The sequence below is a fragment of the Taudactylus pleione genome, unplaced genomic scaffold (assembly GCF_031769625.1).
Source record: "Taudactylus pleione unplaced genomic scaffold, aTauple2 ptg000120l, whole genome shotgun sequence".
In the NCBI taxonomy this organism is placed as follows: Eukaryota; Metazoa; Chordata; class Amphibia; order Anura; family Myobatrachidae; genus Taudactylus; species Taudactylus pleione.
In genome coordinates, this window is record NW_028284522.1 from 9,329,238 (window position 1) to 9,344,282 (window position 15,045).

The 15,045-nt window shown below is 40.5% G+C and overlaps 1 protein-coding gene across 1 annotated transcript in view; it reads left to right on the forward strand.

Moving 5' to 3' along the window:
• The first annotated feature begins 503 nt into the window (after positions 1-503).
• CLSTN2 (calsyntenin 2) overlaps positions 504-15,045 on the forward strand; it is a 569,746-nt gene continuing 555,204 nt past the window's right edge. The window contains exons 1-2 of the mRNA XM_088472076.1: positions 504-564; positions 909-1,031. Of these exons, the coding sequence (XP_088328202.1) occupies positions 504-564; positions 909-1,031 (184 nt within the window). The remainder of the gene's footprint in view (positions 565-908; positions 1,032-15,045) is intronic.

Genomic DNA, 15,045 nt, shown 5'->3' on the forward strand with positions numbered 1-15,045 from the left:
TTCAATATCTGTTTAGTTATTCCGCTATTTGATTCCCATTAGTTTATGAGAAAAGATTAGCACTGCCAAACTATTTATTTTTATAAATGAACAGAGGTGATCAGAGTAAATCAGCACAGTGATTGCAGCCTGTTGCCTTGTCAGGGTGTGGAAGTCAAAGACGTCTGGCATTTATCAGTAACAATTATTAAAGCTAGGAAGGAGATGTATCAAGCCTTGGAGAGAGGTAAAGTGGAGAAGTTGTCCAAAGAAAACAATCAGCTTTTAACTGTCATTCATTTAGAAAATGACTTTGAAATGACAGATATGTGGGCTATACATCTACGGCCTCGATTACCCGTTCTGTTGATCCGATCCGCCAACGACGTTCAAAAAACGCAGATCCGCGTACATCGATAATCAGTGATCCTTCAGAGGATCTGGGAAAAAATTCAGGTTAAAAATCCCTGACTCACCGATCCTGATGCTTATTGGTCAGGATCAGTTTATTGAGGATTTCTAACATGTTGGATTTCACCAATTTCCTGACCCCGGCAGAACGGGGAATTGGGGCAATACGCAGATGTATGGGCTCCTTTAGAAGCTGATTAGTTGCTTTGGGCAACTATTCAAATTTAGCTCTCGCCAAGGCTGGATACAGCTCCCCATTAGAAACAAACAGGAGTCACACTATGCTTTTCTAACTTTGGCGTGATAATAATAATGGTGCACAACATAAAAAAGTACTAAATCAATATTGAGCCAACACTAAAATGCTACACATAGATAAGTATATCCCATTAGCAGTTAATATCTTATCCATGATTACCTGCCTGCCATCAATAACATGCATGAACAGATGTCTGAGTAGTAATATAAATGCGATTTTAAAGGTATTCACACTGTTGATCTCTTTCCATTTGTCTCAGTGAATAAGCACAAGCCATGGATTGAGACCTCATATCATGGAGTCATCACCGAAAATAATGACACAGTCATTCTGGACCCACCTCTGGTTGCATTGGACAAGGATGCCCCTGTGCCTTTTGCTGGTAGGCCAATGTTTTCCTTGTTGTATGTTTATTGCATTTGGCTTTCAATATATTTTGATGGTTCCATATTGTTTCACCTGATTAAGAAGTTCAAGACCATGTAGTAATTTTAAGTAAGCTATGTATTTGTACATTATACAGGTGGTTTTTGAAGCTTGTGGTAATTTCCTCAGTGTCATATTGAGTGTTCAGAGTTTGTAGCTAATTTGAACAGATGCATTTCTGAACACAGTTTAATATACCCCAATCAGGGGCTGGCTGGCAACTTTTAGCCTGGGGGGCAAATGCATGCAGGCGGCCATGGCCTAGGAGTAGCGTGTAGCCAGGGTGCCCGAAAAACGTGCGTGCTACGGCGCCGCCCCCCCTCAAGTGTTCCAGGGAGGTGGCGGGCCCATATGGGATTAATGTAAGGTAAAAATAAAGATATGGGGCAGCCCCCTGTTGTAGTGCCCATATGCAGTGCCCCCATGTGCCACAGGAGAGAACACCCTTATGCAGGCCTCCAGTAGTGCCCCCAGTAGTGATCCCCCCTATGCAGTGCCCCTTGTGCCCCCAGTAGTAAGCCCCTTATATAGTGCCCCCAGTAGTGGTCCCCCCTGTGCAGTGCCCCTTGTGCCCCCAGTAGTAAGCCCCTTATATAGTGCCCCCAATAGTGGTACCCCCTATGCAGTGCCCCTTATATAGTGCCCTCAGTAGCAGTCCACCCCCCATGCAGTGCCCCCAATAGTGGTAACCCTTATGCAATGCCCCTTAAATAGTGCCCCCAGTTGTAGTCTCCCCCCTATGCAGTACACCCAGTATTGCCCTTTATATAGAGCCCCTCCCCCTATGCAGTGCCCCTAGTAGTAGTCCCCTTCCCTCTATGCTGTGCCCCTAGTAGTAGTCCCCTCCCATTGAAGTGCCCCTAGTAGTAGTCCCCTCCCCTTGTAGTGTCCCCAGTAGTAGTCCCCCCTTGTAGTGTCCCCAGTGGTAGTAGTCCCCACCCCCCTTGTAGTGTCCCCAGTGGTAGTAGTCCCCACCCCCCTTGTAGTGCCCCCAGTAGTAGTAGTCCCCCCCTTTGTAGTGCCCCCAGTAGTGGTCTCCTCACTGTAGTGCCCCCAGTAGTAGGAGTCCCCCACCCCCCTTGTAGTGCCCCCAGTAGTAGTAATGCCCCCCTTTGTAGTGCCCCCAGTAGTAGTAATGCCCCCCTTGTAGTGCCCCCACTAGTAGTAATGCCCCCCTTTGTAGTGGCCCCAGTAGTGGTCTCCTCATTGTAGTGCCAGACCCCCCCTGTAGACACACGTAATATAAAAAACAAAAATAAAAAAAAACTTACCTGAATCCCCGCTCCTGCTGCCGCCATCTGCTCCTCTGTCTGTCCTCCCGGGCCGGGCCGCTCTGCATTACGGGAGAGATGTCATATGACATCATGACCTCTCTCCCATTGCCCACTGCGGGAGCCGGAAGATGGAGCGGCTCCTGCAGTGGGCGCAGCAGCTAATGAGAGTCTGACAGACTCTCATTGGCTGCTGTTCAAAACAAATGCACAGCTGCCGGTGCCAGCGGCTGTGTGTTTGTCACTCCATCCGGTCAGCGCTACACATGCGGTGCAGTCTGTGTCACAGTAACACAGACTGCCCGCGGCCCGCATGACGCTGCGGCCCGGGGGGCACATGGCACCATACCCCCCGGCCCAGCCCGCCACTGACCCCAATCATCTCTGATATCACAGTATAGGTTCCATGCTCCTCCTGCTGATAGCTGTATCATATGTTGTTCCAATCGGTACTCTTAATACTTACAAATTTGCAGTGGACACTGACCAATCGGTGCTCTTGAACCAGGACAAAATCATATTTGTATGTGTAAGTAATACATTTATAGGAATTACCATTAGGTGACAGAATGGTGACTATGTTTTGCATTACTTTGGGGACCGTAACTATTCTAATAGTAGGGTATTTAATATTAAAAACTGTGGGGTCTATTTATTAAGCCTTGGAGAAAAATAAAGTGGATGGAGATAAACCAGCCAACTCCTAACTGTCATTTTTCAAACACAGCCTGTGACATGACAGTTAGGAGCTGATTGGCTGGTACTTTATCTCCATCCAAGGCTTAGTAAATAGACCTATATGTTCTGATTGACATCTTATTTTAGGATTGATGTAAATCACGACACATATTTAGTTACAACCATCAGATATAATTTTCTAGGACCACTACAGTCAAAAACGACAATCTTATTTAATATATGTAGAACTTCAAATTGAACGCCAAAATTTGTAAATGGAAATTCAGTTTATCAACCTAAACATAGTATAATTAACATCAGTATTTTTTGTTAGTTTATTCATTGCATCACACAAACATCAGATAAAATAGTACAAAATGTTATTAAATGAACTTCAAATCCATTAACTTGTTATATCACGTTTGTTAATTTGGTAACAAAATGTCAATCTGATTTTACTTATTTATGATTAACACTCTTTTGACTTATCTATGCAATATTTGAATAGACATTGAGCGGACTATTCAGAGTCACATGCAATTGCGTGCAGATAATGGTATTTTCCATGTAAAATAGGTAACCACAGTTATGCCTAAAGAATGACTCGGCAAATAAATCTCCAATATTAAGATTATTATAAAAAATATAGGATTAGCAGTTGGTTATAGATGTGAAATTGATAGTTTCAATGGTCAAAATATAATCTATTCAAAAGTAATATTACTTTGCATGAACTGCATTATAAATACACATAATGTTTCTATAATACATGTCAATTATAAGTTTTTAATGTATATACAGATTACTATCTATATGTTATATTTAATTCTTATATAAAGTTTGAATCCCAATTTTAAACACAAATTGCTCCCTAAAGCTGGGTACACACTATATGAGATATCATACAATATATATCGTTCCGATGCATATTGGAAAGATATATCGTACACATCATTTGATGCGTCGCTAGCGATGGTCATTCATCGCAGCGTCCCATCTGTTATTTTGCACGACAGATGAGACGATGCAACGAACGATGCAGTGCTGTTATATGCAGCATGTAACGATACACTGCGCCGTCGTACACCATATCGTGCAGTGTGTATGGCGCACACAATGTATTGTTACATTGCATTGCACCATCGGCTGGGTCACAAATCATATAGTGTAGTTCTTCCCACTGTCTCTAAGCTATGATAAGGTTTTTTTGTAAGGAAAGAAGTCTCACTTTGCAAAGCCAGGGAAGAAATGAATGGCACTTGTTCATAAAGGCCTTGTCTAATGGCTCAGTACAATCTAGTCCTGATTAGTTGGCTCAGGGCGATCTACAGTCTGTTTCCTAGATTGGCCACTCTACTCACATCACTAGGACTGGGGACATTTTTAAGTGCTTATTGGAATTTATGGCAAAGATGAAGACTTGGTTTAGCTCTATAATAAGAGCACATATTGCTATATAGTGGGTGTTCACTCCTGGGTCTTCATGGGCTGGAGGTCAGTTATGTCTCCCAATGGACTGGCTGGAGAATTAGAGGGGTACTGAAGGACTGCAAGGTTCAGTAAGTAATCTTCCTTTATTTGAGTTCCTGCAGCTCTTGTAAATCTGTCTAAGAATCTAATGAATTTGTATGAGATTAAAGTGAGATATATATCAACCTGAAGAAGTGCCACCAGGTGATACCTACTGCAAATCAAATGGTGGTAATACATGCAATATATATACCACTTTGAAGGAAGTACGTACTAGAGAGGGGATGTAGTTTAAATCCTGTCAGTCGGGATGCTGTCACTCGGAATGCTGGCACTGGAATTCCGACACCAGTCAGAATCCCAGCGCCGGCATCCCGACAGTAAGTAGTGGGGTTAGGGAGAGGGTTAGGTTTAGGCACTATAGGGAGGGATAGGGTTAGGCACTAGACATGGAGGGTTAGGTTACTTACCAACAGGTGTCGGTACCCAAACCCTGTCGGAATGCCGGTCTCAGGATTCTGACCACCGGGATCCCAAGCGCTGGTATCCTGTACCCAACCTCTAGGGAGTACAAGTATCAAAACAAAGGAAGTATTACTAGATATCTGAACCAAATCACAACAATTACTTATGGATAATATTTATCAAATAAAGTGTAAATTGTAATGGGTATAATTTATGCTAAAGGGGTTTTATGACCATTAGATGATGTTAATGTAATGGCATGTATGTGCCCCCATGCCACATCTACTAAATGCATTGTCCTTTCTTTGTAGCTTTCTTCTGTCCTTTCTTTGTGTATTTAAATAATCATAGAAACTTGTTAATTACTAAAAAATAATATATTAGAGAGATAGTTTATGGGGAAATCCTCAGAAAATGGCTGTTTTTGGAGGATTTCCCACAAAGCAAGAGTGTTACATATGACCCATAATCTTAAATGTACAACTATAGAGATTATATTCCACACCTACAGTATAGAAATCTGACAGCAGCGCTCCCAGTTGTCATTGCATGTCCCATGTCAGAGTGACTGCTCCATTACCTAATGCTGCTGTAGGTGTTTTTACAGGATTTGTCTCTCCTTTATTTACAAGATTGAAACTCAGGAATATCATGTACATAATCCATTAATAACATGTCTTCCTGACACCATTACTAGATGAGGCTCAACATACATACTGGTGTCCCTGCTTAGCCTGTCTACTTCATTACAATACACAGATTGTCTGTGCAGCCTGTAACAACAGCATTGTCACTGGAAGGGCAGGTGTCCTACCAATGCTCTGACAGTGGATATACTATTTTACCTCTCCTCCTGCAGCTTTGACAGCATCCATATTAAAAGAACCTGTTTTGCACTCAGCACATTTTGGAATCTATCTGCAAATATACATGCCAGCTGTTAACCTCCTGAAATGGGATAATGTGGCGCCTGCTCTTTCAGGCTGCGCAACCAGGGCACTAATGCAGATGGGTTATGGTAATGGACTTCAGGATACATTTGTTTTTGAACTGGTTGTTATACGTGTAATGGATCGAAGAAAAAAAAAAGCTGTGTTGATAATTGAAATGAAGTTCTTTTGTCGAGAGTAAGGATTTAAAATATGAAACTTTTAACCGTTGCCCTTTTAACCTCCCATCTGTTTGAGAATGGAATATTTATGAAATTAAAATGTTTAGTGCAGCTGCGGAACACTCCACTACGTATATACGGGGCCGTACCTAGGGGTGTGCAAGCCGTACCATCGCACAGAGCGCAGTGCTCTGTGGGTGGCACCGACATTGCCCCATGGTCCCTGGAATGGAACCCTGCAGCCAGTGTCACTGCTACAGCACCGTTGGGCGCTCCAGACATCTGAGAGTGTTTGCCGGTGGTGATATCTGTACCTGCGCTGCCGGCCCCGCCTCCTCGGTATGCAGTTATGATGTCATCACTTCGGGGGCTTTGTGAAGCCCTGTTACAACTCTGCGTACATTCAGAAATGTATGCATGTATTATGTATATGTGTATACATAAAAAAAATGTGTACAAATATCCACTCTCCCAAAAAATTAGGGGTCTATTTACTAAGCAGTGTTTGGAGACAGAGTGAAAAGTGATAAGGTGCCAGCCAATCAGCTCCCAACTGTCATCTCACAGGCTGTGTTTGAAAAATGACAGTTGGGAGCTGATTAGCTGGCACCTTATCACTTTCTTATCACTTTTCACTCTGTCTCCTAACACTGCTTAGTAAATAGACCCCTTAATCTCTATTTAATGGTAAAGATTTAGGAGTCTGTTCACCAGATATATACAGTACAATCCGGGTGGTTTTGTTTTTTATAGAATTGACAATTTAAAACATTGGGCAGACTCGCCGGATATTACATTTACCCCCATGAGAATATTTTCACATAAATACATTCTGCATTACTTTTTTCCCCAACAAATTATCAAAAATTAAGTATTTAAGCTTAAACTATAATCACAGGGAACAAGTTTTCCCCATGAATGTTAGACTTCTTGTCCTTAGCTCTATTGAAGGACACTGAAGTCAGCCTTTTTTAGTTGGAACTGAATAGAAAATAGAGATCAATAGCTTGGATACATGCTTGCAACTGTTCCAAGATGTTAAGTTAATTCGCTGTTTAAGAAGGCTTGAAGTGATAAGTACAGCAATATAGTGATAGAGGTAAACTGACAATTGTTGATTGGAATCTTTGCAATAAAACAAGCTGGAGGTTCTAATCTCCAAGTAATTATATTTCAATCCTAAAATACAATCATATCCTTTATCAATCCTGATAAGTAACCTGACTGTATAGACACTACATATTAACAATAAGATCATATCTGTGTCAGTGATTAAAGCTCATCCTTATTGGAGCGCTTATTTGATGTTTGATCAATACAAATAAATTAGCTACTGAATTGGGATTTCAAACTAAAACTGGCCAAGCGCATGCAGATTTGTCAGTCAGGTTGGTTAGATTTGTACCAAATCCTTGAAGATCATAATCAGAACAGGAAGTCCAATTAGCCAATGGCCTCCATTGGTGCTTATACAGGAAGTTCAGCCGGGTGCTTGCAGCAGTCTGATTTCTCAGCCTAATACACAGGGAACCATTTTCATCAGAGTTAGAGCTTTTCCAAGGATTAATAATAATAATAATAATAATAATAATAATAATAATAATAATACATCAAATAGTCCTGAGGAAAAAAAAAATTATCACTACAATGAGCACCAATAGAAAATAATTTTCGGGTGTATTTAACAACAGCAAAAAAAAAAATGCCAAGGCAGGTGAGCTCACCTGTCCGTATGTGCACTGCGTAGGGCCGGATTAAAGTTTGTGAGGGCCCTATGAATAAAATTGCCACGGCTCCACTCAGCAACTACTACACCTCTTACCTTGTCTCCAGGCTTTCCACTGACCGGCAAGGTCGCAGCATACTACTTCATGTCCGCCCAACACTGCTGGGACCCAACTCCCGCCAGCATAGCAGACAGGATTTTCAGTGGGGGGTCAGAGAGAGAGAGAAGGAGAGATGGGGGAGAGAAAAGAGAGGAGAGAGAGGAGAGAGAAATAGGGAGAGACAAGGAGGGAGACAGTGAAAGAGAGGGAGGAGAGGGGGAGGGAGTCATAGAGAGGGAGGGGGGAGGGAGAGCAAAATCGAGGAAGAGAGGGAGAGAAAGTGAGGGAGGGGAAGATGGAGAGACAGGAAAGAAAGTAGGGGACAGAGAGGGAGAGAGAGGGGGTGGAGGGAAAGGGAGAAAGAAAGAGAGAGACAAAGGGAGGGGTATACTTGCCTACTTTTCAAAAAGCTTTTCAGGTAGATTGTGAAAGCAACACCTACTGTTAAAGTGGGCGTGTACTGCTACATCTGAGAGGCGTGCCATAAAATGTACTTACATCCAGATGTAAACAAGCCCGAAAGCAGTTAGTAAGATCTATTTGTTGACGACAACACACTGATACTTTTCAGAAAATACATGTAGCCATAGGGATCATTGTGCCTTATAACCAATGCTGGGCAATGATACTAATGAACCCATTTGAATGTATCTCTGTTTTCTTGGGGAAAAGGTGTAATCAGGGAGATTTGTAGACTCTTCAGTGAGTCAGAGAGATTGCGACTATTTCAGGGAAGTATGGGGAGGGGGAGAGAGAAAGGGAGATAGATAGATAGATAGATAGATAGATAGATAGATAGATAGATAGATAGATAGATAGATAGATAGATAGATAGAGGCAGAGTGAGGGAGGGAGGGAGGGAGGGAGATAGATAGATAGATAGATAGATAGATAGATAGATAGATAGATAGATAGATAGATAGATAGATAGATAGATAGATAGAGGGAGGCAGAGTGAGAGAGGGAGGGAGATAGAGAGAAGTCATGAGAGAGAGAGAGCGGGAGAGGGAGAGGGGAGAGAAAGGGAGGAGAGAGATAGAGAGAAGGAGAAGGAGGGAGAGAGAATAGGAGGGAAGGGAGAAAGGGTGAGAGATAGGATGAGGGAGGGAGAGAAGAGACAGTGGGCCTGGTTCAGAGCCGTATGCTATTTGCGCTTGCTCGTTCAGAAAAAGGGGCCGGATATTTTAATAGAGCGCTCGCTCTTTGCGGTCTGTTGACGCCTCTATGTCAGAGCAAGCGAACGAAATATGCGCTCGCTATTTTGTAAAGACGCCCCCTGGCCGTTCGCATCATTCGTCATCTCCGCTATTTATTAGATTAATCGAGTACATCGAAAGGCGTCTGAACTGCTCGCAGTGCTTGTGGTTGGATTTTCCTACCGCAATCATGCGAACAGTTCAGGCTAAGAGACAACCAAGTGACGTGGCCGATGACACTGCTTTGTTAATTATGCACACCCTTAAAACGCCCGTTTTGACCGTTTGGCACGCCTGCGTTCGGATCTCCACTCCCCATTTTCAAGCACCTTCCCCTGTTACCACCCACAAACGCCTCATCCTGTCAAATTAGCAGGCACTCGCTGTTTTGCGAACACACGATTTCCGACCGCACTGACTGGTTGGCGCATGTGCATTATGACCCATACGCATGCGCAGATGTGCGAACATCGCTCGGAGCGAACGAGCGGCCGCTTACGAGCGGCTCTGAATCAGGCCCAGAGTGCATACACAGTTACACACTACCTGTTGTGGAATCAGGCTTCTGATGGGGATGGGCAATTCACAGCAGTAGGCTCCATCCCCTAAATTACACCCGCAAAGCACGGAATTATGTCTGAGAGGGGGTGGGGCCTCCATCATCAGTCACGGTCCATCAGTAATTGTACTGTCACTGCTGTCTGCTGCCGGGAGCCAGCCAGAGCAGGTCCAGAGTGGCCTGAATGTTTGTGGCAATATGGGGGTCCCCAATGTGTGGGGACCTTTGGGCGACCGCCCCATCCGCCCGCCTATAATACGGCCCTGGCACTGTGCCTAGATCTTGGTCTCGGGCTTCCAGGTGCAGAAATAAATTAAGCAAAACGATAATAAATATATATTTTTTTAAATGATTGTAATAAGAAAAAAATGGCAATATCATAGGAGGACAGCTAGCAGTGCTGGTACTGCCACTATCCATGGCAAATACTGTAGGTGGTAACTAGTCTTCGCTATTCTTTACGGGGGGAGCTATTGCGTAAGAGCCTCTGTGATAGCCACAGATTGTGATACCTGGCAATGGCATTTGTAGGCTGCCAGGATTGATAAATACTGTAGGTAAAGGCAATAAATCTGGTAAAAACGGTATTTGGGTTTGCGATGACAAATAAAGTAAGATGAAATCACTTCCTACTTCCATATTGATTACAATAACACACCATTATAAAGATAATAAATAATGATATGAAATATATTTGTATATAAGATCCTTACTGTGAGAGGAATCTTGGTTGAGCAACAGCACATTACTAGCAGCAGCTGATAATTTCACCTCTGATGTGATGTTAAAATCTGGTTATTTTTTGCTTGCTGCAAAAGCTCAGTGACACCTTACATAGCAGTTTGGTTTATTTCTACCAATTACAGTTAATTTTGACTTGACATGCAGAATAACATGTAGTTTTAGGCTGTCACTAAATTGCATTTAACGTGTAAGCCATAGGAGTGCCATTATACAGATGTATCACGCATTGATACTTGCTTTCCAACTAAAATGACTGAATTAGCAACATATGCCGTCTGAGCAGAGGCAATTGTCAATCACTTGCAGAAAAGATACACAGCTGAGTAGCCAAAAGATACATGTGTTTAAAGTTACCTCAACTCAGACCACAGATGCCATATTGTATAGTTAAAAATAGTATTAAAAAGACAACAACACACCAATTCCCTAAATCCTCAATCTGTCCAGCACTATGCAGCCTAGGCTTGTTTCCACTATTAGAGCTTGTTGTCACCCAGTCATACAAAAACCCAGTCCCAAGGTGGCCAGCACAGAGCAACTACCTCTATGGAGTGGTGGGAGTTCCAAATACAGAGTACCCCCATTCAGAGCCCTTCACACCACTGCTGAGAAGTGCTTGGGGTCATGACCCTCCCGACCTGTAGGGGGCTTGGATTGTTTCACAGGTATAGGACACCTGACACCTATTGGTCACAGTATAATAGACCATGGGCAACTGGGTACCTTTTCATTATACTAGGGAACCCCATGCCTTCCTGTTATAGAGGAAAATAGGCCAGACTGTCTAACACTTAAGCAGATTCAGTATTTGTGGATGAGGAATCTTGCCCATTTTTTAATTAACATTAGTTTTTTGTTACAGAGTGTAGCATCTGTTGACTGAGCAGAGGTAACTGACAATCGCTTTCAGTTCTCTGTTATTTAGTTATGTGTTTTTTTTTCCTTTTTCAGAAAATGACTGACAGTTACCACCACTCAAATCTTAGATGCTGTAGATTCATTAATTTAAAATGAAATGTTTTCAGAATTTATTACCACCAGTAATACAGGTTGAGTCTCCCATATCCAAAATGCTTGGGACCAGGGGTATTTTGGATATCGGAATATTCCGTATTTTGGAATAATTGCATACCATATTAAAATGTCTTAGGTATAGGGCCCAAATCTAAACACAGAATGCATTTATGATTTATATACACCTTATACACACAGCCTGAAGGTAATGTTATACAATATTTTCAATAATTTTGTGCCTCAAAGTTTGTGTACATACATGAAATTTATTTATGTGTCATATACACCTTATACACACAGCCTATAGGTCAATTTATACTTTATTTTTAATAATTTTGTGCCTTAAACAAAGTTTGTGTGCATTGGACCATCAAAAATCAAAGTTTTCACTATCTCAGTCATGCTAAAAATATTCCGTATTTCGGAATATTCCGTATTTCGGAGTATTTGGATATGGGATACTCAACCTGTATCACTAAAATCTGTAATTTATCATCTCACCATGACTATGGTACAAAGGTAAATAATTGATTGACCAATCAAGTTGTAGTTTTCCAAAAAGAAAAAGTGGAGTTTATTACAACATGTTGTAGTATCAGCATAGCCTCCAGTAAGCTCCCTGACCAACAGGTGGGAGATGTTTTATACAAAAAAAAGGCTATATAGCATGGCTGGAAACATTCAGTGGTTTCGATATACTATATTTTTTGTTTAGTTATTCTGGCAGTTGATACAGTCTTTAGTCTGTATTGGATAATTTTCCCAAGACATTTTGTGAGGATATGCAATAAGTATATAATGTATAGGTTCGATGTAAATGCAGGACCTGTCCATATATGGTCATTACATAACATTTTTAGTGTTTATTTAAAAACAAACTTTGGTTAGAAAAAAGCTATTATTTGGTATAAAATCGATGATTTGATGTATTTATTAAAGAGTAAAAAAACATTTGTGGTAAAATATCGAGGAATAGTGAGACAAGTAAAATGCACTTATTTAGTTGCAATGTAATTTAAAATGGGATTGGATCTTTTACCTATTTTTTTCCCACTTTAACAATTACAAGTAAACGTATAAATGGTTTGGTGTTTAACATTAACATTGCACTTGTGGAAATCGTACCGTATGGGATTTGCCATGACAGGAACACCCAGTGTTAATATACATTTGCAGCTTGCTACAGCTGTATGTTTATATGGATATACTTTATTCAAGGTCATTGTTTGTTTGAAGTTCTGTGGTTGCCAACAATATACATACGATTCTGTGTCTATGGTTTATGACATGCTGTACTTTTTTATGCCAATGGAAATATGTCACATCCAGTATTTCTCCAAACAGCTCTGTGCTTTGTTTCCAATATTTTACAATACCCTTAATAATGTAGATATGTGCAGAAAAAAATAACAAGTACTAGCAGTTTCTTTACGCTTGTGCAAGTTTTCCACTTTCCTTTCCCACATCTAAATCTTGATTAATTGCCTGTAATTCAAACTTCTGAAGCATTTTTTTTTCAAAGCTTTTTCTAGGTCACTTAGCTGTATGGATATAATTAGTCCAGCCATTTGAGAACATTTTAATTTATGTTTTTGAAATGTAGTAGCTGAGATGTGTGAGGATGAAGATTAACACCCAAAAGCATTGAATCTTTCAAATACTACTTTACAGGCCGGGATTTCTAAATTCCAAATACTTTATACAGCAGCAGATAGTTATCTGGTCAAGTCTTTAAAGTTTAAAGAGATGTCTTGGATTAGGGACTTCCTTTAAGGATTTGGTTGTGTGTCTTCTGCCAACAGACAGAGCACCTGTGGTCTCAAACACAAGTAGGAAAAGGGGCAAATTTATTAAGAAGTGAGAAGCCTTTTACCCAATGAAAATGACTGGTTTGGTCAGAGGTAGAGTTTAATTGTATTTATTAATAGGCAACCGCTAATTATCACCAGCATTAGCCATCAATTGGGCTCTGCATGCTACAGTTTTATCATAGTGCTAAGGCACAAGAAAAATGCTGTATTAGTACATAATCTATTTTTTTTATTTTTTTCTAATAAAATATTTTTATTTTTCTATTTTTCAAGTTTTTTTTTTTACAAAAGTGGAGGTGCAAGTTCAAGTAGGTCTTGGAGGTCGACTGCACATATGTGATCCGGCAATGCCAGATCAAACGTGCAGAGGCTCCGGCAAGCAGTGACAGTAATCTTACTACTGCCAGCCAGCATCGCCAGGGTGCTGAACACTTCTCAGCTGCCCTGGTGACATTTTTTTCATGTATGTGTTAAGATCAAATGTGTATTAATAAAATATAAGTGGTAAGAAATTCAATTTATATCTAGTTGTAGCTAAAAAAAATATAATATTGCATTAAAAAAATGAACTTTTAAGAGCATTAATATTGCAAACTAATGGCTTCTATATTATATAACAAGTCATTTGCCCAGTGAAGTGTATGAAAATCCCATTAGCTTTTGCCATGTACCAATGTGTTTGTGTCAATTAATGACAAAGTCAACAGAGCATTGCTCCGCTATCTATACAAGTAAATGAACATAAGTCCTCAGCAAACTCTTTACTGTAAGAATAGCGGTAATGTTTTGTGCTTGATACTGCAATACTTATGGATTACTGTTAACAGATTAGGCTTTTAATAGGAAATGAATGTATGACGCAGCACTAGCCTTGTGGTGAATAAAATACACAATTATGTGTTTGGAATTCTACACAATTGGATGTTTTCATTAGTTTTTCATTGTTGAGAAAATATTGCTGTTACAGCAACTTTACAAACTGCAATTGAAATCCAATATGACATGTCATTGATTAGTCAGTATTTTCTAAACGGTGTTACTTTTTTATTTATTACAACAAATCATTTTTGGGAATAGATCAGATTTTCTGCCATGAAATTTTGTTTTGCTATTTTTCTCTCAGTAGCAAGATCTTGTATTAAGAAACTGATTCAATAGTGAATTTTGAAATGACGTACAGCCCCCACCTTGTAATAATATTATTATTGATTGTATCTTTGTAGCCCCCCTCCCCGTAACTGTAATCAGTTCTGTTTAATGATAACTTGTAGTACTGAAGAGTATAGTTTCTTGTAGCCAGATATATGTGTATATGATTCAGATTATTCAATTATTACCTTAGAGAAACTATTCTAACAGTTGTAGCAACTAAATTAGGGATTCTCCCTGGGTCAATGCATTACAGCTCGCAGTCCGTTCCTTTCTGAATAATAATTCCAAAAGTGAGGCTATTATGCAAAGATCTGGTTAGTTGCCCTAAAGATTCATTATTTTTTTTTTTTTTTTGGGGGGTGGTCTTTAGGTATATTCACTGATTTTACCATAGCTATCATCTACTTGAATCTCTACTGCAGTTGGCACCTCAGACAAGGAGATGGTTTGCCAATCATACTGTAGTACTGCACTTCTTACAACTGTTTGCAGGACCAACATATGTGGGGGCATATCACCCTACAAGATATTTAACTACATCATTTAAGTAAATCAAATGTTATTGGTATGAGAGATCCATCCTGTCAAGTTACTTCAGTTGCTTGTAATGGTAAAATGACTATAGTGATATCGGGGAAATTGCTGTAGTAAAGTTCCTGATCTAGTAAAGGGG